At 45.9% G+C, this 24,084-nt stretch overlaps 1 protein-coding gene across 1 annotated transcript in view; it reads right to left on the bottom strand.

Moving 5' to 3' along the window:
* The window catches only part of RFC5 (replication factor C subunit 5), a 513,723-nt gene that overhangs the window by 378,099 nt on the left and 111,540 nt on the right, over positions 1-24,084 (bottom strand). The window contains exons 4-6 of the mRNA XM_069619205.1: positions 6,495-6,574; positions 6,135-6,208; positions 5,058-5,217 (exon numbers count right to left, since the gene is read on the bottom strand). Of these exons, the coding sequence (XP_069475306.1) occupies positions 5,058-5,217; positions 6,135-6,208; positions 6,495-6,574 (314 nt within the window). The remainder of the gene's footprint in view (positions 1-5,057; positions 5,218-6,134; positions 6,209-6,494; positions 6,575-24,084) is intronic.

The following is a 24,084-nucleotide window of genomic DNA, read 5'->3' on the forward strand; positions in this document are numbered from 1 at the left end:
CTGGCTGGGGCAATTCCATTGCCCCGGGGTCTGTTAGTCAAGGGGGCACGTCTCCGTCCCCCCTGATCGAGTTTTGGCTGGTGGCAGTGGATACTACTTTTTATATTCTACCGCGAATATTTTCCTATGGGATTTCCCATTGTTTTAGGCTACTACCTTTATTTAATTATTTACGGTAGCCTCGAACATACCGCCGGTTTATTTAATTAATATTAATTCTCCGGTTGGTATTTTTTGCCAAAACTGGATTCTAAAATGGTGTTTGTGTTCTCTTCTGTGACTCCGACCCAAGTCGAGCCCTTTGTTCCACTTTTTGGCGGGCTTCTCCACAGAAGCCCTCCAAAGTGGTGCCACTCTGTCTGGGGTACTTAGGAGGGGTGGAGGGAAATTTAGGCACCCTGGACTGAGTTGCCTAGGCAACTCAAGTCGCACTGCATCCTGATTGGCCCAAGTGGTGAGCCGGCCGGCTCACCACTTAGCATGTTTGAGTGACAGTTAGGCTGAGTGAATGGGGGTTTGCTGCATAAAAGCAGGGCTTTGGGGACTGGAACTTCAGAAGTCGCCACAGGACCTAAGAATCCGACGAGGGAGAAGCTGAGCCGACCTGCCAGGACACCACCACAGGTGGAGCCCTGCTGGACTGCCTCACCACTTTTCCCAACGACAGAGGAGATCTCCCGCCGGAGAGTCTTCTTCCTTTGACTGGTGGGGATAACCAGTTTCACCGTCTTTTCGCTTTCCAGACGTACCTCGTGGCCGCCTTGCCCGTGCGAAGCACCCCGGCAACCGGGATACCACGTTTTACCACAACCGCGAAACAAAGGTACCACCTTTAACCGGAAAACTCTGCGGCTGGTTTCTTCCCTGGTAGTGCAACGACCTTCATCTTTCCTCCAAGTCGAGATCTTCTCTTCCCCTGGACGACGACGCAACTTGCACCCACTACCAGGAACAACTGCCACCGCTGGAGGATCCTTCCCACTTAAGGTACCGTGTCCCGCCTGGCTTCCCTTGCTACCGACTGTAAGGGGTAGATTTAGCCCCCGGCTTTCGAACCTGGGTTAGTCTGGGACACCCTGGCTAAACTTTCCTAAAGCCTCTCTTTTTGAACCCTCTGCAAGACTTTCTAAGCCTAGTGTAACTGTATGATCTTGGGCGCATTTGTGCTCTGCTCTCTCTAAGAGTGGGCCCAGCCTTTGGACTTTGGCTCACCAGTGACTTTTGGTCTTCTGCCTTGCTAACACTGTTCCTGAATCTTAGAGTGGTGTACCTTTCCATATTCTGTCTTTTTCCCTCCCTTTCTCACAAACTTATTGGAGTGCAATCTAGTTAAGCGCTCAACTCTGTATGAAAATAAGTGGTGTTTTACTGTGACTTATCTGATAAGGAAAAAGGGGTGTATATATTACAATAGTAACTGTTTAGAATATTTTACAATAAGAGTGCTGGAGTGTTTCAACTGTGTGTTTTTAAATAAATAATTATATACTTTGATACCGAAGCTCTGGTCAGTGTTTGCTTGTATTATTGTATCTGAGTGCCTATTGTGTATACTTTGCATACTGCCTAACTCTTCTTGAGGGAAGTCTGACTGCTCAGCCACAGCTACCAGGTAAATCTGGGTGGTGCAGACTGCTACCAAGTGGGTTTACTGCCAACACCTGTAGTCTTAAGCCTTTTGCAGTGGTCCCTAAGGTAACTGCACAGGTCTCTGCCTAACACTAAACAAGAAATATCATGGCTGGGGAGAGTAGCTGCCACAAAAATGAACCTAGTCCCGTGACTACTCTACGACTGTATGGCACTGCCAACCCATATCCCAGAAAAACAACTCAAAGAATTACAACGAGCGATAATGAAATTCATATGGGGGGGAGGAGCCCGGATAGCGAGACGCATAATGATTAGAGGTCATAACATAGGAGGACTGGGAGTCCCAGAGGTCACCAGATACAAACAAGCGGCGCAATTAGCCCCGGCAATCACATGGTCACAAACTGCAGACCTCCCATACTGGACACAAATAGAAGAAGCGTGGTGCAAAGTCCCTCTGCACGACCTCCCACACGTCCAGATAACAAGAGGCCAAACAAACCTCCGACCCCTGCACGCAACATCAAACACAATAGTAAATTGGAAAGCTGCATCACGCAAATGGGGACACACAGGCGTCATAGGCCCATTATCACCAATCTGGGGCAACCCAGACTTCTTCCCAGGCCTACATCACCAGGCCTTTGCCAGATGGAAATCCGGGGGCCTTCGGACAATATCAGACTTCCTGGTGGAGGGCAGCCCTCCATCGTTCGAGGAATGCAAAGCCAAATTCAAGGTCCCAGAAGTGGAAAGATTTAGATACACTCAAATAAGACTTTGGTTATCGCAAAGGACCATTAAGGAGAAAGGCTCCAGAGACCTAACACCGTTAGAACTCACAATGACAACAGATCCACCCAAAGGGAAGGTCGCCACGCTATACCGGCTGCTGGATAAACACGACATCGCAACCAAAGAAAAGTACATGACTGAATGGGAAAGAGACCTGGGGCGACCCATAGAAGAGGACACATGGACCAAGATCTGGACCAGGAATCAGAAAAGTTCCCAATGCACCACCAACAAAGAATGCAATTACAAGATCTGCTACAGATATTACATCACACCCGCCCGACTGCACAAAATCGACCCGAATATCCCGCCGGGCTGTTGGAGGGGATGCAAATCCGAAGGAACTCTGTTCCACATGCTATGGACATGTCCACAAGCAGAAGCCTACTGGCGAGAAATTCTGAACCACATAAGAGCAATGACAGGTCTCACCATCCCCTGGGACCCAGGGATAGTACTGCTGGGCGACGGCGATCTTCCCCTCACCGGACACTTGGCCCGCCTATGTACACATCTCCTAACAGCAGCGAAAATCGCGCTTGCACGCCTTTGGAAGAATCCAACAGGCCCATCAATCCCGCTGTGGTGGGCCAAGTGTTGGGACACAGTAGTGGCAGAGAAGATCACGGCCCTACGTGCAGGGAACCTGAACAACTTCCAGAACACCTGGGCCCCGTTTATGGACTTCGCGGAACAATTCCCAACTCTATCCCGTAGACCTCCTCTTACCCGCTGGCTAGGCTAAAGAAGGACTAAGAAGTGTCACAGCAAACGAACCTCTCCTCCCCACCACATCACCAGAAACTGAACTGAAGCAGAACCCAGCACCCAAACCCCACCTACACTGGCGGAGGATTAACTAAACTAAGAACATAACGTGCGTTGAATTGCAGAGAAATCTTATGAAATGCCTGATGTACCTCTGTAATGTTAAATCTCAAATAAAATGTTAAATTGAAAAAAAAAAATGACAATGACCTATTATTTTCAATGGCATTAACATGTGTTTTAGAGTGGCAGCACCAGCATATCCCGCGTACTGTTGGAGACCAGGCATCTATTGGAATTTTGCATGCGTTAGAGAATTACTTGTAAATTCTATGGTGCTCTGTCCAATTTTGTTCTCCAAAACAGTGCTCATAAATTTCACCATTTCAACCCAGTATTAAAAGGCTGGAAATCCCCTGGCAGAATTTGAATATATGCATGCAGGATCCCCACAAATAGATCTACCGGTTTGTGTTCATAGCCAAAGGGGATCAACCCTATTAATTTTTCTCCCATCCCGTGGATCTCCTCAATGCTCTCCCCTGAATTCTTCACCCTGTTTTGTACAGTGTTCTGTTACTTAGTAACCAGGTTTAAGCTTTATTAACGCTATGCATATCAAAATATAAACATATAAACCACTGCTCACATTTTTCTCATCCAATTTCTTCATTCATACTTTTGTTTCGTAAAACATAGGCTGAAACAAAACTCTCAAATCATGTTTTTTAAGTCCTGGCATTGATAGTACATGGCATTTTAAATTCCTGTTTAGTTTTATAAATGTAAGTAGACAAGCGCCAGAATGCAGAGCAGCTCGTAGTTTTCCACATTTACTTGCATGTAAAATTGCTGTTAGCGCTTGTGACGTGGGATACTCCTTATCAGAGCAAATTCCATCTTTTAATACAATTGGGGTACTACTGCCATAAGACAAAGCAATTAGTATTTCAATAACCACAACAAAAAAAATCTGTTTCACCATAAACAGTATCACATACCGCTTGATGTACACACACACTCAATTACAGCTGTAGCTTCATTGTATCCATTTTGATTGACAGCCTACAATTACCAACATGCAAAGTAATTCTAACTGAAATATATTTAACGAAACGAGAGAAACGATCACAACTCAAGCTTTGTTTCACATGGCATGCATGCAAATTGGTTTGTGGCCATTGTCACTAGAGGTGCAAATGATGGCCGATTAGAAAGGGAAGGGGTGCATACATCTATATGCACCCCTTTCTAAGTGGGATGAATACTTTTAATCGCTACAAAAAAACTGTTCCTAAATACTGCTACGATGATAGTTAAAACACAATATTGCTATGCGATGCAGAAGTGATGAAATGCCAACTTGTGCTAAATGGCACTGTCATGGATGTTTGAGGAGCACGTTCTAACTCCCGTGGGTGCCCCCACACATTTCTGAAGATATAGGACAGTTGCAAAAACACATTAACAGGCCCGGATGACCGTACTGGCGAGAAGGCTAAAATAACTAGGATGACTATGTAGATCAGTTATGTAGGCCTTGTCGGGGCTGTTCGCTCCCCCATGGCCCTTTTTGTGAAAAAGCAATTTATATATATATATTACATGTTACATGGCCTCGATTTATACAGCATCTTTGCAAAGAAAAAAGTTCGTTTTTCCATTACTGTCACCATGTGGCCAATCTTTCTGCACCTTTATCAACAATAGAAACATTGATCCCTGCTAGAGGATCTAAAATAGAGCCAAATACACCATAACCATTGTCAGCAACATCACACAAACACATTTCAAAAGTATGAGCTACTCAATGTACTGTCACCATATAATCTTGTCTCCTGAATGATCTGAATACACATTTCTGTTATGGTTGAAATTCTAGTATAAATACTTGGACTCACTTCTCCTGCTCCACTACATACTCCAACCGTGGGACCATAAGTTCAGGACTCAAAGGGCCAAAGCGGAAGCGGGTGCATCGTGACTGCAGTGCAGGGATGATTTTCGAAAGGTAGTTACAGATCAGGCAGAACCTGGTATTCTCTGTGAACTTTTCAATCACTGAAAAAGAAGTAATGCTTTATATCCGTTTGGGTCATTCCTAATGCCGCACTAAAAACAAAGTCGAAATCCAAATATTGATGGGAAAGAGGCCCTGCATCAATCATCAATTTATTTGTTTTCAGTGCTCCTCTTGAGATAGATTAAAAATGACTATTATAAAATGCACAATAATTAGAAGAAGGGGTTTGCAACCTTTGGCTTGCCAGATGTTTTGGACTACAACCCCCATCAAGACTAGCCAGCATGACCACGGTGAGTTCATGGGAGTCAGTCCTAAAGATATGGGAAGACGTAGGTAGCGGAGCCCTGAACTAGAGCTTTAAAAATATCACATTTTAGCCAATATCCAACTTCCAGCTTTTCTGACTCTGAAACAGTGAAAAATTGCCGTTTTAAAAGCACTTGGCATTAAGAAAATATATCAAAGTAGGAGAAATAAGAATTAACAGATCACATAAATACACAAAAATTGCAGTTTTCAGAGTTTCAAATGCTCAGCAGTATATTGCAGAAGTTGGTCATTGGCAAAGTGACTGGGGGACAGGGGCAAACAGTTTTTACTGCACCCAGGAAATATTGAAGCAATCCATCCAAAAATAAATCACTCCAGTATTACACAAACATTAAACTCACCAAATTGGTGAGGAGGTCGATTACACAGAGATAACAGACAGTGCAAGGAAGAGGATTGACAAAGTTGAAGTACAGTCCAATACAATTTTAAGAGCTTATAATGGAAATTCCCCTCACTCATTAGCTTATTGTCAGAAGTGGGTGGAGCCGAATGGTACCAGTTCACTGTTTGGACCTCATACTTTCCCTGGTAGCAGGCTTTCTTATAACTAAGATTAAAAGAACCCTAGAACAAACCTATGAGTCTAGGCCTGAGCTGGAGAAAGTACAAATAGTCTTACCTCGTCGAAGGGCATTCTGTGCATCCTGTGTCATGGCATCAGCTTCATCCAGGATCACAAGTTTGAAGCCTTTCCTATAAAGTCCAAAGGAAAATCAAGTGTTTGGGCAGATATACTGATTAAATGGGATGAAGGTTAAGTCCAGAATTGTCAGCCCTACCCCCACCCAACCAATGTATCCACTCTAGCCCATTCTGCCCAGCTATGCACTTCAATAACTACCCTCTGCCCCCCATTCTGGTAGTCCCACCATGCTCGGAGATCAGCTTCTAAATTGGGCAGCACAAACAACTGCTGTCAAGAACAAATTACTAAACATTTCTGTAATATTATCAGCAAGTTGTAAAGTAAATTACGTACTTGAATATCGTCCTGGTACTGGCAAAGCTTAGAACAGGTCCTCTGACAATATCTATCCCTCTATCATCGGAGGCATTCAGCTAGAGCAGAAGACAAAGCAAGTACGGGGGAATTACTGAGTGCAAGGCAAAAAACTTTCAAACGGTTTCTTGAGAACATTAGAGTCAACATTTTAGCATACATCTAAAGCTTAAAAACATCTGCCACACGTTATTAGGGAGAATTCTCATAAATGTGCTAATTCCCTCTAATTTAGAGCCCACCAGCTCTTTTGCTAAACTTTAGGACTTTGAACTTTTCAAATCAATGTATTTGCTGTGTTTACTTCTTTTGGTTATGGAGTCTAAACAACTCCATAGGCATCATCTTTTCATGTGTGTCACACAGCACCCTCAGTGCAGTGACACATGGAAGCCTTTTAGGCTGTCCCAAGGTTTAAATACCTTCTCTGGGATAAACTACTGTTTCCCCAGAGAAGGTAAAGTGAAATTGACTTTACTAGTCTTTTTAAATTCCTAGACCCAGCACACCCCATCTTTCAATAGAGTGCTGGAGGGGTTACTTAGTGTCTAGAAACTCATGTAGCAGTCAAATGCTACCCTTTCCTCTCGAAATGGCTGGTGGCAGTGGTTTTACAACCAACTACCATGATTTTCTCCGAGCGCGAACACTGGTAGCGTTAAATCGCGGGAGCCATGTTTTTCAAGATGGTGTCTGAGCCCCCCTTTGTTTAAACAGGCCCCGGTCTTCTTTTTTCGCCATTCCTTTTTGGAGAGGTCCTTCTAGAGTTTGTCTCTGTGCGCCAAACCTGGTTTGGTCCCTTTGTTCCTTCGCCTTTGGCGGGCTTCAGGACTGAAGACCGCCTCTGGCGCCCAAGTGTCTGGGGTGGGCAGGAAGTGAGGGTGGTGCCCGAAACCCCCTGTGCTTAGTCTCCTAGGAGACCCAAATGCACTCTGATGTGATTGGCTGGCTGACTGTCTGGAAAGGACATCGACCCTGCTGGGTAAGTGACAGCCAGGCTGGAATGAATGGGAGAGAACGGAATAAAAGGTGAGTCTCTTGGCTTGGAAGACAGTCAACCACTGGAAGGAAAGAACCGAAGACAAGTTTGACGAGGACGACTGCTGCAACTCCTGGATCGTTGGTTTACCCGGTGAAGCCCTGCTGCAGGTCCAAATCACCAAGTTCACCTCGACAGAGAAGCCCCTGCAAGGACGACTCTTCCTTTGAGTTGGTGGGACCAATTAACTCAACACTAAGCCACCTGGATACCAATCTCAGAGCTGGTTGCATTTTCCTCAGAGTGCTGCAGGAAACCGAATAACCAGGGAGAGGGACAACAGTTTGTGTGCTTGACTACAGCTACCGCAATTGACGATTTGCCAGTTGCCAGCTTTTTTGACCAATCCCAGTGCAGTACAGGAGTCCCCAGACGTCCTCCCTCTTGTACCTACGACTGAGGCTCAGGAACAGTGAGATCTGCAGGAACAGAAGTCTTCAGCGGCATCATTTTCTTCATTTTAAGGTACTGTGAAATAAGACGTAGAGTACTTACCTCTCGCGGCGAAGTGCTTGAAACTTTCCCAACTTGCAGGCCTAATCAGCTTGTGACCCAACATATGATTCTTTCTTTTACAAACTACTTCTGACAACTTTGGCAAAGACTATTCCATTTAACTACCAGAACTGCTTTATCGTATCTAAGACTTTAGCCCATTGACGTTAGCCTAACCTATTGCATTGAATCGACTCCTCTGGTGAACTCAAAACATTTGCACTGTCTAAAAATAATTGTGATCTTTTTATTCACCTATGCCTTTTTGCTCCTACTTCAAAGTACTCTGAATGCCATTTTGCTCCTCCTTCAAAGTAGTTCAAATGCCTCAGAAACGTACAGTGTAAAGTACTGAAGTATATTTGTGTGTGATATATATTGCCTCCATCTACTGAATGTTTTAGAACTGACTGTGAAATAAATTAATGCGTGTTTTACCAAGAAACCTTGAGTGTAAGAGTTTATTTGAATACTTGTGATTGTAGACCTCTGTGTAACATTATTACAGCTCACATTCCACTCCTGAGATAAGCCTGGCTGCTCAGCAACACTACCAAAACTGTGTAGTACAGACTTATACCAAAAGGTTGGTTTTCTTACACCTGTAGTCCTAGTTATGTGAAGTGGTCCCAAACGGTACTGCATGCAAACTTTGCCTAACACACGTTGAGACAGTTTCTCTCTGGCTTGTGTTCAGGGAGTGAGAAGCATCCACCCACAGATGAGTGTTTCTGCACGCTTTCCATGTCTGACCTAGTGGTAGCCATGGCTAAACAGTCATCAGCAACTTCTACGTAGGGATTAGGGAAGTTCAAGATATAATAGGATGAATTACTAGAACTGGATTCATTGTCGCCCTCTATGCAAACTAGAAAAGCCTTTAAAACACTAAATGTCAGTGTTATTAAATTGGAAATACATTTTGAGAACGGTGTTCTTTCTTTTCAGGCACTCATACATGCTTTTAGGAAAGGTTTTTCAACTTGCATCCATTGACTTCAATGGAGTCACAGTATATCTGCTTTCCGTCTTGATCCGTGCAGATTTTGAACAGAGTGATGCCCTTTTTGCCTCAACAACTGTACTCATTTCGGAATGCATTTCCCTGCATTTTTCTCATTTATTGTTTTACTGAGACTATGTCCCTTTGGGTATCGTGCATGCAAAAGGATTGGGATGCAGAATAACTGACACCAAATAATCGAACAAACTCAGGAAGATGGCAAGGTTGCTGTATTATTTACAATTATCTAAAACTCTAGTTACGACATCAACGGACATTCGCTCGAGCTCTCAATGCATTGCTCATAAAAACAACCTTATATGCAAAAAAATACATCGGACGTGATGTCATACTACGTGGAAGATAAGAAAAACCTATGAGGGATTGTGATACGTTCAAGGGGAACATCCAAGTATACTTTCTATAAGGAGTGGGACTGTGGTTGGCCCTCTACTATCAGTTGGACAACTTATATCATCGGTCTTCAAACTAGAAGGACCTTTGTTATGCGGCCCTCTATAATTGGTTGGCACGGTCGTGCCATGTCTGGAACATTCAGTTCATTTAGCAGCACATAAACTCATACCCAGGTGCCAGGAGGTGGACTTGACTTTACCTGCGCACCCAATTAGCCCAACATCTACCCACCCCTGCTTTCTGCCATGCAGATTGTCTTTGAACTTGGCCTTGCAAAGTATTCTGGTCTCTGGGAATATATTGGAGTGCGAGTACACACACTATCGTTGTCTTAGAACTCCAAGATGAACTCTATTTCCATCCTTGGCTCATGTGTCAGGAGACCACGATTTGGACCATTTTGCAGCATCTAAATGTCTTAAATTAATAAAACTTGGCAAGCTTTGTTTTCTTTCTTTGCACCTTAACATGGGATGATTCCGTTCACACGTTCCCTGCCTTCAAGAATAGATAACCGACCTTGGTTGCTTCAGCTTTGGTACCAGGCCAGACAGCCTTGCTATTCGTTTCAACGATCTCAGCTGATTCTTGCTGCGACACAGTTCTCGCCTTTTCTCTCCATGGGTCCTGGCTTACTAAATTCATGACACCAATGTCCAGTTTCTATACAATGGCAGCTCCACCTGAAGTCTATTCATTACATATAGCCACCTTATAAGATTACTCAATCTACTTGCGTTACAGCATCTGTACAGTTATTTAACGGGTTGCATTTTCTGCAGTGCTTCGCACACATGCAATCTTCTTTTCACATATGAAAGTTTACTCTATTCTTAACTTCGTCATCAGTTTCTTTAAGATCCATACATTCTCTTCAGTCAGTGTGTCACTCTCATCTCTTGTGATATCACTAGCTCCTCTTTAGCTCCTTTTCATATTCCTTCAGGGAGTTTTCTCAGTGGCTATCGTCTTTCGAATACTCGCCATGGTATGGTCACAACAACTGGTGTTAAGCATGGCACGATCTCAGGCGTCCAACATACAGGTGGTAGGGGTGCAGGATTTCCTGCAGAGGCATGCAAGTGCTCCTCTACATTACAGTGTAGCACAAGCCAGCTAATTTGGAGTATTGCAGGGCAACTGTGTTCCATTTATTTTTCTGCAAGTAACATCCCAGTTACTTTTTTGATACATAATTAACAGGCTGGTGGCAGGGAAACCTTTTTCAACTTTTTCTGCTGCACAGCCATCTATCTGCATTTGTTTTACAGATATAATGCCTTTTTGAGCTGCTGTAAATGATTTCAATCTGGCATACACCCAAATCAAGCCCAGCAAGTAATGCGCAATTGAAACCCTTATTAATTTTTATCTATAGTTCAATATTCTGAACGATATACCACTCATATCACACCCTTCTCCTGAGACCCCCCCAACCCCGGTCACACTGAACCAGGATTCAGGCTAGTTTGCAAAGGTAAATATTTATTTGTGTATTGAAGATTTAATCACAATACATTTTAATAGGTAAACAACAATCACCAATGGGGTGACAGAATACAGAATAATATCTTTTAATACACGAGGAATCAATTAATGCGCACCAAAAACATATGCAGCACAGTAAAGAATAGGTTTGTGTTGGTTTGGACAGATGGCACTATGGTTAAAGGTTCCCCCTGCAACACCCTTCAATCCCCCAATAGGCGATTAAATAGATGTTAGGAGAGAGCAGATATTCAGGAATAGCACAAATCAAACAGACTATCAGTCCCAGCTTCTCCCTTCAAACACAAGAAAAAAACAGAATGGACTTTTCAGCTGTCAGGATGGCTTTAAAACTGTCTTTAGAATTGACTGGGCAAAAACACCAAATATGGTCAAAAATACTTACATTGTTGTAAATTCCTATGGGAGCCGCTTTGAACAGTTGAGCAAAGTCACAAACAATGATTTAGTCTAAAGAAAGCATTTGAAATCTCAAAGTCCAAGTCAGAAAAAATTTAAAGCCATTTCTCACGTGTAAAAACCTTTCAAACTTTTCCTTGCGCGATTTTGGCTATAACGGGAGAATCGCGCGGTTTGGCTTCTATGGATAGCTATGGATGTTAGGTACAAGTAGGAGGAAATTTCGTTTCTATCATAAAAACTGAGGGAGTTAAAGGTTTTAGTAAAGGTTGTTTTTGTGAAATAGGCACGAGAATGGAAAACAGAAATGCACTTTTGAAAATGACAAATGGGTTGGATAACACTAGATGATGGATCTTACAGTGATCAGTGTAACCCGCCTGCTGTGGAAACTCTACTTCCTCAGATGAGAGAAGAGTCAGCGCAACGATAGTTCTAACACTACTGGTTCTGAATGAAAGATAGGATGGGTTTGAGATAGGGAGAACACAATGCAAAAATAATATGCATCACAGTCTAGTTCTGAATGAAAGATAGGATGGGTTTGAGATAGGGATGAGACAATGCAAATATACTGTGGGTGACAGTTCTTCCCTTTAATACTCACAGGATAAGTTATTAAATTGGACCGTCCGCTCTGGTCATGGAATTTGGTCTGGTCTAGGACGGACAGCACTTCAGGCACGGTACTGGATCAGCTAGGCCGGTCGCCGGATTGCACAGGATCTTCCCTCCTAGACTGTGGGTATTTTAATCAGCTGGATAGCGAGTTCCTCGGGCAGGCCTAGTGGTGGCAAGCCAGAGATTTTCAGGATCTTAGTTCAAAAGGCCTTCTCACACCACACAGCTCTTCACTGGGTGGAGAGAATAAATGTGAGTATTTGGGCCTTGCTGGAAATCAATAGTTCTCTATTGCTGGCAAGAGTCTTGACATCTGGAAGAATATTAAAGCTGGATGTAGAATGCTGGATCAGAGTGCTTCGCCGGAATCAGGAAAGTGAGTGGATCTGTGAGTCCCTATGTGTTGTCAGCTGTCTCTATTTATGCTTTAAAATGACATCACAATGTGGGTGTATGGGCCGGCTTAGCTAAGCTTGCCCCTGTTAGCTAGAATAGGGTCAAAACTTCATCTCCGCCTTACATATGGGTGATTGGATCAAGGCCAGATGTCACACTTTATGGTTTGCTTTACAGTCCTCAGAGACCTCCCTTTAGCCACTGGCCTCAAAATCGGATTTTATGCTAAACACACATTTTTACATTGATCACCTTTATACAAATCACACACAAAGATGCCATATTTTATGTAGTAGCTGTTCATCAAAATCTCGCAGCTGCAGGATCTTGTTTCAACTTTCTACAGAATTTTGTCCTTTTTGCTATGAACACAAATGTGCGTTAAACATAGGGATGTGCATGTAGATTTTCACAAATCTAACATGAATACATTTCACATAAAACCACATATCTTGCCATTCCTGTCCAGAACATGTCACACAGTTCGTGCAGCCAGAAATTAGATTAACAGATATGTCTTTGGCATACTTTTCACCACTTTGAAGAACAAGTTATAAGTCTTTTTAAGATTGTTCTTTGTTCATGTTTAGCAACAGATGGTCCGTCCCTTTTTGTCTCCCTGCAGTCCAGGAGCATCCCCCTCCTTGTTTGTTCCTTCCAGGAGCCATTTACGACCACCTTCAAACCTCAGCTTCCTGGGCTGAAGGTCTGTCATTGTTCCTTCTCTCTCTAGAGACAAAAGTCTGGGCTAACCCGCAATTAACACCTCGACGTGAGTTTCTGCTTAGAGGAAGGCCCTCCTCCTGGGAGAAACCTGCTTTTCCAGTTCTTGCAGCTAAGCCAGGCTAATTAACTTCTTAAATCCAGTAAAAACCCTCACTTGTTGCATCAAACATAAATACATTACGTTCTTGGCTTTACATCTGGGGAATTAAAACACAACTAAGATCTGTATTCCTTTTAGCAAAAAATTATTTTTATGTTCGCTAGTCCAGCAGACTTTTTAGTTTTAGATCACTTTAAAAGTTTCAGCAGTAACTCATCTGACAGCTGTCATTCAGGTAGCCCAGGGTACTGCACCCAGATTTTGACAGAGGCTGTCAGTTTACAATCCAGTTTTTCTGAAGAATGTTTTGCTCTTCATATTAGGACTTTATATGTTCACAATGCTTCATTATATACATGAATTTTAGCACCAGGCAAGATTTTGAATGTTGAGAATTGTTGCGTTATAAGCATTTTGGAGCTTTTAGCAACAAAGCAAATGTCATTTGTAGGCACATTTTGGGGTTTCACTTGCAAAGTGCTGCTTCTCTCTCTGCACTCGGTTTGCTGTTCATGAAGCCCACTAGCACATTTTGGGGGTGTGCTCTATTCTACTGCACATGCACCATGGGTGGCAGGTTGTGCATCCCTCTTTTTGTGTGCTGAAGTACATGGTTTTTGTAGGTTTTTGTGCGCGCACAAGGGTTTTGCCGCCATTGTTGCAGTTTCTTTCAGCATAACTGGCAGGTTGATGCCGCATAGCGGAGTGGGTCAATACATCCCACACTTCATATACTCAAAATGGCTGTTACTCGTGGTTCAAGATATATTCTTTGTTCCATCTTCCTTCTCAGGTATAAAATTGCCAATTAAGGGCATGCTCTTCTGCGGCATGCGAGTGTGTATTGTATTGGTCCCGAGTCACACTTCAGCCATAGTATGTCCTGTTGCTAGGCAAAATGTGAGGTGGCAGACTGTCCGATTGGACAGCTTTCACCTATTTGAATACTGTAGATCCCTTCAATGGGCGAGGTGGGTCGAGTTGCCCCAAACCGCAAATCTGGATAAAAGGAGAGTCCCTGGAGCCATTCGAGATCTTCGACTGTTAGGACAGTTTTTCTGAAGTCCAGGAGTTTAGTAAAACCATTCAACTGAGACAGTACAATACTCCACTCTTAGTATAAGGTTTAAGTTGCTTACCTGTAACTACTGTTCTCTAGCATGGGTCTTGCATGGATTCACATGCTCATGAATAGTCCCCGTCTTCAGGCTGGGAACCCTTGGTAAAAGAAAAACAGTTTCACTTTCACTTAAAACTGTATTTCTCCTCTAAACCAATCACTGTCCTCTGGGTCATACTGCCCCATCCAATGACAGTCCTCCCCCAAGCTCCCCCTAAGCCCCTCCTTTGGCAGCCATCTTCAGATTTGGTAAGCACATAAAGTGGCAGTATGAGCCGCAGAGGGGTCGGAGGGAGGATTTGCATGTGAATCCATGCCAGACCCACAATGAAGAACAATAGTTACAGGTAAGTAACTTAAACCTTCTCCGGCATGTGGTCTGGCATGGATTCACATGCTCATGAACAATGAATACATAGCAGTAGAACATTACACAACCACGGGAGGTGGAAAAGCTCAACAGAAGCAATAACTCTTACCTCTGGAATGGACTCACCTCAAGAGAACAGGTTGCGTAATACTGCTTGGCCGACTCTGGACTCTTCCCTGGAATCCCTGTCGACGTAGTAGAACTTCGTGAAAGTGTGCATGGACCTCCACGTAGCAGCCCTGTAGATGTCCAGCAAAGGCACAACAGACAAACATCGTCGTCACAGCGATTGCTCTGGTGGACTGGGCTCTCGGATGGCCAGTCAGCGGTCGGTTCGGCAACCGATAACAGTGCGTGATGCAGTCAGAGAGCCACCTTGAAATGGAAACCTTGGACAAGACCTTCCCATGGTTCACAGGACCAAAATTCACAAACGGTTTCAAGTCTTCCAAAAACTCTTTGCGAGTGTCACGTAGAACTTCAGGACACGAGCAACATCCAGCGAGTGTAAGGCCGTTTAGCCGGTGACAAAGGTTTCAGGGAAAAAACAGGTCAAATTAAAGGCTCGTTAAGATGGAATTCAGACAGGACCTTCGGTATGAAAGAGGGGTGCGTACGCAGCACCACCCTCGAGTCATGGAAAGTCAATTATGGTTTCATGTAGGATAGGGCCTGGATCTCACCTACCCTTCTGGCAGAGGTAATGGCCACAACAAAAGCAATTTTCCACGAGAGGGGCCTGATCCATATGCTCAAAGGTGGCCCCCATGAGCCTCGTCAGAACCACGTTGAGTTCCCACCCCAGGGAAGGAGCCTTCACCGGCAGGAAAGCTCAAACAAGTCCTTTGAGAAATACCTTGACGAGTCCGTGGGACCAGAGCGAATATCTTCCTGGAGACCTGCTGTAGCGGTAGATAGCTGCCAGATGTGCATTGATAGAGGCATGCGTCAGTCCCGCCTTGGCCAAGGATAACGGTATGGAAAGATCTGCATGCCGTAAGCCTCCGGCATCACGTCATGAAACTCTTACACTTGTGACCGTATCACTTAAAAGTCGAGATGCCCTGGCATTGGTGAGGACCTTCCTGCAGTCAACTCGTATCCTCCAAAATCTAGGACTACAGGAGCTAAGCCCTCAGGTTCAGTGATCCTGGGTTGTGATGAAGGATTGCGCCTCCTTCTCTGGTGAGAAGATCTAGAACCATGGCAGCTTGACAGGAGGCGACGCCAACAGGCTGAGAAGGTCCAGATACCAAATCTGCCTTTGTCACCCCGGGGCGATGAGCATCACCCTGCATGGACACAGTGTGTGTTGATGACTCACAGCAGGAGAGGGAACGCGTACAAGAACAGTGCTTCCCACAGGAAGGAGAAAGCGTCACCTAGGCTCCTCGGCTGTGGAATCTGCTGGCAAACCTCTGGAACTTGGAGTTCACCAATGTCACAAACAGATCAATCTGGGGTCTGACCCATTTGACGAATAGGCGGTCCACCTGATCCTAACAAAGCTACCACTCGTGGCAGGAGCGCAGTTCCGTGCGGAGGGAGTCTGCGGTGGGGTTCTTGACTCCCGCCAGGGGGAGAGGGACGAGGAAAATACCCTGTCCGACAGCCCAGTGCCACAAATCCTGCGCTTCTTTGGAGAGCGCCGGGAATCGAGTGCCCTCCTGCTTCCTGATGTAGAACATGGTGGTGGTGTTGTCTGTGAAGATCCTTACCACCTTGCCTTTCAGAGAGGGTAGGAACGACTTGAGGGCCCAGAACACTGCCCAAAGCTCAAGGATGTAGATATGAAGATCCTTCTCCTCCAGCAGCCACAGGCCTCTGATGTGTAGTAGTCTGGTGTGCGCTCCCCAGCCTTCCAGGGAGGCGTCTGTGGTGACCGGCTCCTGGTATGGGGGGGTTGAAGTCCCATGCCTTGGGCGATGTTGGAGCGGACGCCCCACCATCCTATCGCCCGACAGAACTCGTTGAGAGAGACCTTGTCCGTAAAGCATCCGGACACCTGTATCCAGCTAGGCGTCAATAAATTCCTGTAGGGGTCGCATGTGCAACCTGCAGAGATGGACGAGATAGACATCAGGATGACATCATGCCCAGTAATGACTTGATGGCCCGCACTGTGACCATCTTTGTCCACAAAACAGCCGTTGCACCTTTCCTTGTGTTAGGCAAGATTTGGTGCAGTACCCTTTGGGTACACTACAACAACCTTGACCTGCTGGCAACAGGAACCCAACCTCAATGTCAGCAGTAGGGTGGTTGCACAGAGATTCACAGTGACAAGTATCCAAATAAACTCTTACACACAAGGACTCTTGATTAAACAATTATTAATTTAACAGTCAGTTTGAATAAGCCTTCTTCAGAAGGGGCAATATAATAGTAACACAAATACACTCCAAAGTACACACTCTTAGTTTCTCTAAATCAGCAAATACCCTTTTGGGATGGCACACAGACACTTCCTACACCCTCAGGTGACTTAAATAGCTAGGACACTATGAACATTAATATATCACTGGTACATTTAGACAAATACTGAGATGAGTGTTAAAATAAAACAAGAGATCACACAAATATTCTGAAGCAGGTAAGTACGTTTAAGCCCCCCACCCCCAATACAAAGTAATTCAACCCTTTCCTCGAGGGAAGGCAAAACACAAGCAGAGGAGAGGAGTGAAGAGTCAATCAAGGAGCCAGGCCAGCCAATGTCAATTGGGCAAAAGTCTAGGTGACCTGAAGCACTTCTTGCAAGTAAGTAGAAAGTCTTGCACAATGTTTTAGAAGGCTTTGTAGAAAAAGTATAATCAAAGTAGGGTCACAAGCTGGGAGGCTTGTGAGAGGTAGAAGATGCAAGCAACTCTACAAAAGCAACCAGGACAAGTCTCAACCGAGATCAAGTAAGGTTACAACAACAAGAGGTAAGTTCTCTTAGACTGTACAGTACCTTTGGTTAGAAGAAATGGTTCCAACTGGCTTCTGTTCCTGTCTGGCTCTGCAGATCCTTTTGTTCCTGTGCCTACGTTGTGGGGACAAGAGGGAGGACATCTGGGGAATCTTGCAACACAACAGGGCGGTTGGTGACAGAAAAGGACAAACTTCTATTCAGCGGCACTTCGAGGTTTCAACTCCTCGCGTCTCTGCAAATAGCACCACTCGGTCTCACGGATACCACTCTGGACTTTCCTCGCATCTGGGGTCCAGCAATCTGTTGGGGTGGCTCAGGCTTTGTCAGTCCTGCTTACTGGGAGTCTGGGGGATGTTCCAGCAGCTCGGGTCAGTCTTAAAAGTGATACACTCCATTTGGTGTTCCTCTCTCTGGTACTTCGGTTCCAGCAGCAGCAGAAGTACAGCCAGCTCAGAGAGGATGTCTAAACGAGTTCACTTTGGAGTTGATTGGTCCCACCAACTCAAGCGGAGAAGTCGTCCTTGCAGGGCTTCTCCAGTCGAGGCGAATTCGGAACTTGAGCACAGCAGCAGGGCTTCACCGGGCAAACCAACGTTCCAGGAGTTTCCGCAGGTGTCTCTTCCAAGTTCTTCTTTAGATTCCTTCGTCCAGTGGTCGATTCAGCCTTCCAAGCCAAAAAGCCTCACCTTTTATGCAGGTTTCTCCCATTCATTCCAGCCCAGCTGTCACACAGCAGGGTGGTTGTCTTTGCTGCACAGCCAACCAGCCAATCACCTTTGGGTGCATTCCTGTAACCAAGGGGATTGAGCACAGGGGCACCGCCCTCACTTCCTGCCCCTGCCAGACATACTGGAGCCAGAGGCGGGCTTCACTTGTGAATCCCGCCAAAGACAAAACGAACAAAGGGACAAAACCTGGTTTGGCACGCAGAGTTAATCTCAAGAAGGACCTTTCAAACAAGATGGTGAAAAAAGAAGACCGGGCCATTTTGACAAAATGGGCCCCCATGGGTGCTTTACTGTAGCTGCGACAAAAACACAATGGTAGTAAAAAGTAAACAACTGCCGCCAGCCATTAATTGTAGAAAGGGTAACATAAAAATGTAACATGAGAAACTAGACAAAGGGGATACAAGTAACCCCTCCAGCTCTCTATGGTAAGATAGGGTGTGCTGGGTTTAGAACATTACAATTTGTAAGTTAAGTCAATTTCACTTTACTTCTCTTGGAAACAGTAGTTTATCCAAGAGAAGGAATTTAAACATTTGGGAAATCTGAAAGACTTCCCTGTGCCACTACACTGAAGGTGCAGTGTGTCACAATGTAAAAAGATGATGCCTATGGAGTTTGTCGGACTCCAAAACCAAAAAGAAACAGTGTTAAATCACAGACAAATATACAAGGGTGTGGGAAAAAGGTCTCACTCTCTCCAGGTGGAAAATGTAAAAGTCCTAGAGTATAGCAAAAGTGCTGGGGGTCTCTAAGGTAGAGAGGAATTAGCACATGTCTGAGAATTCTCCCTAACACCTTGAATGTCTCCTACCCACTCCTGCGAGGGCGACACGAGTCAAGAAACCGTATTGAGTCTGGCGCCTAGGAACAGCGCGTTCTGTGATGGCGTTAATCAGGCCTTTCGATAGTTGACAGAGAATCCCAGCTCCGTCCGAAGCCTGGCAGTCGTCTCTGTGTTTCCATCGGCCAGCCCTCACGAGCGAACATGAAGCAGCCAGTCGTCCAGGTACGGGTATACTTCAAACCGAAAGGTAGAGCCTTGAACTGGTAGTGCTGTCGCTGCACCACGAAACGTAGAAACTTCCGATGTTTCTTGTGAATGGTGACGTTGAAGTAGGCGTCCTCCAGGTCCAACAACAAAGTCTCCCTTTTACAGTTGGCCGAGCAAGTGTTGCAACGCGACCATCCTGAACTTTTGGGACTTTAGGTATTTGTTCAGACGTTGTAGGTCTAGGATGGGCCTCGAGTCCCCTGTCTTCTTTCTGACCAGAAAGTATCTGGAATAGTCTCAAGCCCCAGAGCCGTTGGGGAACTAGCTCCATCGCCCCGTTTTGCAGCATGGCCCGTACCTCTTGCAGGAGCAGAGGGATGTGCTGCGCCTGCTGGATAACCGGAGGGATCCGTGGACACCTGCGTTGAAATTCCAGGGTATTTCCTTGGGCGAGAGCATCCAGCACCGTTTCATCGGTGGTGATCCTTCTCCACTCGCTGTCGGAACTAGTCAACCAGCCTTCCACCAGGGTGAACGAGTGGGGGGGTCCAACGTCCTGGTCGGTTCAGGCTTGCTTCAGCAACGGTGTGCTGCCCTGCGGGTGATGGCGACACGGTCCTCCGCTACCCTAGGCCTGGGGACGCCCTCTGTAGGGTTCCTACGTTGTGGATCTGGAAGGCTGTCGGTACGATGCAGAGAAACCTTTTGTAGACCTGCTTGACTTTCCCCTGGCGGAGGGAAAGGATGAGCGGTGCTGCTGGAGAGTGCCCAGGAATGGGCAGTCTCCATATCTGCTTTGATGGTCTGGAGGGACTCCTCAACGACCTTTCCAAACAGATTATCAAACAGCATGTCCAGCACCTTGGCTTGGACCTCCAGATGGAAATTTGTGGCCTTTATCCAACCTTGGTGACGAAGGCAGACACTGTTCCCCATTTGCAGGACCCCGTTGTGGGCAACGTCCAATGCCACTGTGATGGCGTGATCAGACACCACTTCCCCTTGCTGGAAGAGAACGATTGTCTCATTTCTTATCATCAGGGAAGAACTCCAGAATCGGCCCCACATTGTACCACAACTCCCTGTCGTATCTGGCCAGGATCGCCAGTGCGTTAGCCGCCTTGATAGGGGACGCGGTTGTGTAAATCACCTTCTTCCCCAATGGCGTCCATCCTTTTCCCTCTTGCTGTCTGGAGGGACCGAAGATGACGAGGACGGTTTGGCCAACCTTTTCCTTGCAGCCGCCGATACCACCAAAACCGGCGATGGCTGTGACCTCAGGCACTTGGATGCAGCATCCGCCACCCTATATTTCTTCTCCAGCCTATCCCTGGCTGGAGCCGTGCAAGGGTTCTTCACGAGGGCCAGGCCCTCTTCCCAAACATCGTCCAGAAGGGGCACTGCAATGATCATCTTCCTCTTGGCCTCGCACCTTTGGTACAAGAAGCCCTCCTTCTTGGTTTCCTCGGGCACCAGCTGAAATAGCTTGGAGGCTCGGGATACGAACAATCCTACCTCATTCAGTGGGGACACCCTATGTGGAGCATCCAAATGTGGAGATTCAGACTCTGCTTTGACGATATCCGTCGTACCCGTACCAGTGTATGGGTCTGCTGGGGGAGAAGGGACCCGACGTGGTGGCGGATATTGAAATAGGGGCATCAGATGACTCTTCTTTGCTGGAGGCTGCTCGGGGACCTGGGGGACCACAAGTACTGGGGACGGAAGCATCCTCAACTGGATCTGACATCAAGGTGTGTAGAGTTGACAGAAATATCCAAGGAAATGTCCCTCGGCTGGGAAGTCAGAACAGGAAAACTAGGCCCTGCGCTGTCGTCCTCTTCAACGTCCTTGTGGACTCCTGATCCTTGTCATCGTGGATGATACCTCCATGGTTTGGGCGACGGCCTGGGAGAGCTGCTTCGGGGCCTCCTCGCCCCCCCCCTTTTTCCACCTCTGGGTGTCTTGAACCAGAGCCGGAGACAGTTTCACCATTTCTGGCGTGCCTGCAGACTTTGCCAAAGTTACTGCAGCGGTGTCGCAGCTTGGGGGTAGAGACACTTTCTGAGCCGTGGGAGCTACCCTCGCAGGATCAGAGCCCTTAAACTGTTCTGGATGTAGCAGTTGTGGACGGAATCGCCAACGAGGTCTCAGCCTGTGCCGGTTGAGCCTGCTTTGGCTTTTCAGCCTTTTCATCCATCTGCGGCTGCTCAGATTTCCCACGTAGTTTAGCCGGGGTAGATGACTTCCTCTTCGAAGAGGAGCTTGACTGTCGGTTGGCAATGGAGGCGTAAGGTGATGCTGATCGTGCCCTATCCACCTTGGAACCTACTTCTGCAATGAACCCGGTGGACTTAGACTTGCAGTTCTTGGCCTTATCTTGAGCCCCCAAAGGATGAGGCGCCCTCAACACACTTGGAAGACCGCTCCTCGGACCGGCCGGTCCTGGGTGAGGCATGACCCTGCACGGAGCACGGGTCAGAGGCCTTGGCGTTAAGCCATGCCGCCAGCCTACTATGCCTGTCCTTTGTTGTTTTCTTGGAGAAACCAAGGCATATCTCGCATTCCACTTCCTTGTGGTCCGGGTGCAGGCAGTAGAGGGCATTGCAGGTGCTTGTCCTCTACAAAAACATTCCGTAACCCGCATTTGGTGCAGGGCCTGAAGAGGGACCTTCCCTCCCTCTCCTCCATCATGGTCGGAGGGCGCGAAGTAGGCTCAAATGCCTTGTAGAATCTTCACCCTTGAGGGGCGTGGAACTTCACCGACAACTGATCCCTGCTGTCGTCAGATGACGAAAAGAGCAAACAGACTTCTTTGAAACAATAATAGAACCTTTTTCCGTCAAAAACACGTAAAAACGTTCAAATAGCTCAGAGAGCAAACTAAAGGGCTCTCAAACCTGAAGCGTGCAGTAAAAATATGAAGATGGGTGCAGGAAGAGGGGCTCAGGGGGAGGACCAGTCATTGGATAGGGGTAGTATGACCCAGAGGACAGTGATTGGTTAGAGGACAAATACAGTTTTAAGTGACAGTGAAACTGTTTTTTTCTTTTACAGAGGATTCCCAGCCTGTTGACAGGGAATATTCATGATCATGTGAATCCATGCCAGACCCCATGCTGGAGAAGGCTGTACCACCTGAGTTCAGGGTAGCGTAGACGGAGCAGCCAGGCTTATCTTAGGAGGGTGAGAGGGCTGTAGAATCAGTACAAAGACATGGTAATACAAGTGGTCCAAAGAAACACTGAAACACTATTTATTGTAAAAAATAAATGGTTTATTTAAATACAAGTAGGCCCAGATAAATCTTGGGGGAAATACGTACTATCACAGATCATATAAACCCATTATAGAAAAACACAACACTATGCTTGAAGGTACACAGACCAAAGCATATAATCTAATTTGGAACCTCTAACAGGAGTTCTAGGGAAGTCAACCCGATAGTTACTTTTTTAGATTACTTTCAGTAATATAAGGGTAGTAGACCCTAGCAGTTATACCGTGTCGCCTAGCAAGAAATCCCTTAGTAAATCACCTGGACAATATACTTTTTGGGAATAGTGGAACACTTATTCTAGGTACAGTAAAAACCTATAACTTCTTTTGGGATACCATAGTTATACTCAAGGTAAGTAAACCCTTTTGTGTAAATCTTCAATTACAGTTGCTTTTCAGTGCACAGACTAAGGAAAGCAATACATTGTTAACTTATTTTTGGAAGGCACACAGCTAACACAAGGTGAGTAAAACATAGAGACATCTGCCCTGCCATGCGGATCAAAGAATGTGTAAAAAATCTAGCCCTGTTCATCACATCTTTAATTAACAACTCCTTTCCTGCCAACAAAGTGCCAGAAAACCTGAAGGAAGCGTGGGTACTTACCCCTACTGAAGAAACCACACTGGACCCTAATGTACCAACCAACTATAAGCCCATTACCACAGTTCCCTTGCTATTAAAAATATTCGACAGAGTGGCCTATGTACAAATCCAAAACTATCTCGAAAAGCATACAAATCCAAATGAAACAATTTAGAGACAGAGGTGACCTAGCCATCCTCCTCTTACTGGACCTCTCGGCGGCCTTTGATTCGGTAACATCTTATGTCGCCATCTAGCTATCGACACCCACTTCTCAAATAATGTCATAAACTGGATACAATCATTCCTGTCAAATCGTTCAATGAGAGTCTTCTCCCCAACAGCGGCAGCACCCCCCAGCCCAGTCAAATGCAGAGTCCCACAAGGATCTTGTGTCTCGCCTACACTACAATGCGTTCACTAAACCGCTCTTCGATGTGCTAGACAAATTGGGTGTCACAAACTCAAACTATGCTGACGACACCCAAATACTCATACTTAATCACGGGTAATCACGACACCAACTCCAAATCCCTGAACGCCATCTACTCCGCTATACAAGACTGGATGGCTCAACACAACCTGTCAATGATAAGAAGACAGATTCTGATCATAGGCAGCCCTTCTAGGCTGAAGAACTTCCCATCCACTTACAAATCCTTTGACGTCGATGGGAGCATCATAGTTGCCAAAGAAGTCAAAACTCTGGGGGTTTACCTAGACTCAGCACTAACTCTCACCCAACAAGTCAATGCCATCACATCAGCCTCGGCATACCCTGCGAAACTCATCACCGCATGCAAACCTCTATTAACAGTGGAGAACCGGACCACTCTGGCCGGAGCCTTGATCCAGGATCAATTACTTTAACGCCAT

This window comes from Ambystoma mexicanum, chromosome 10, assembly GCF_040938575.1.
Source record: "Ambystoma mexicanum isolate Mex_15411 chromosome 10, UKY_AmexF1_1, whole genome shotgun sequence".
Classification (NCBI taxonomy): domain Eukaryota; kingdom Metazoa; phylum Chordata; class Amphibia; order Caudata; family Ambystomatidae; genus Ambystoma; species Ambystoma mexicanum.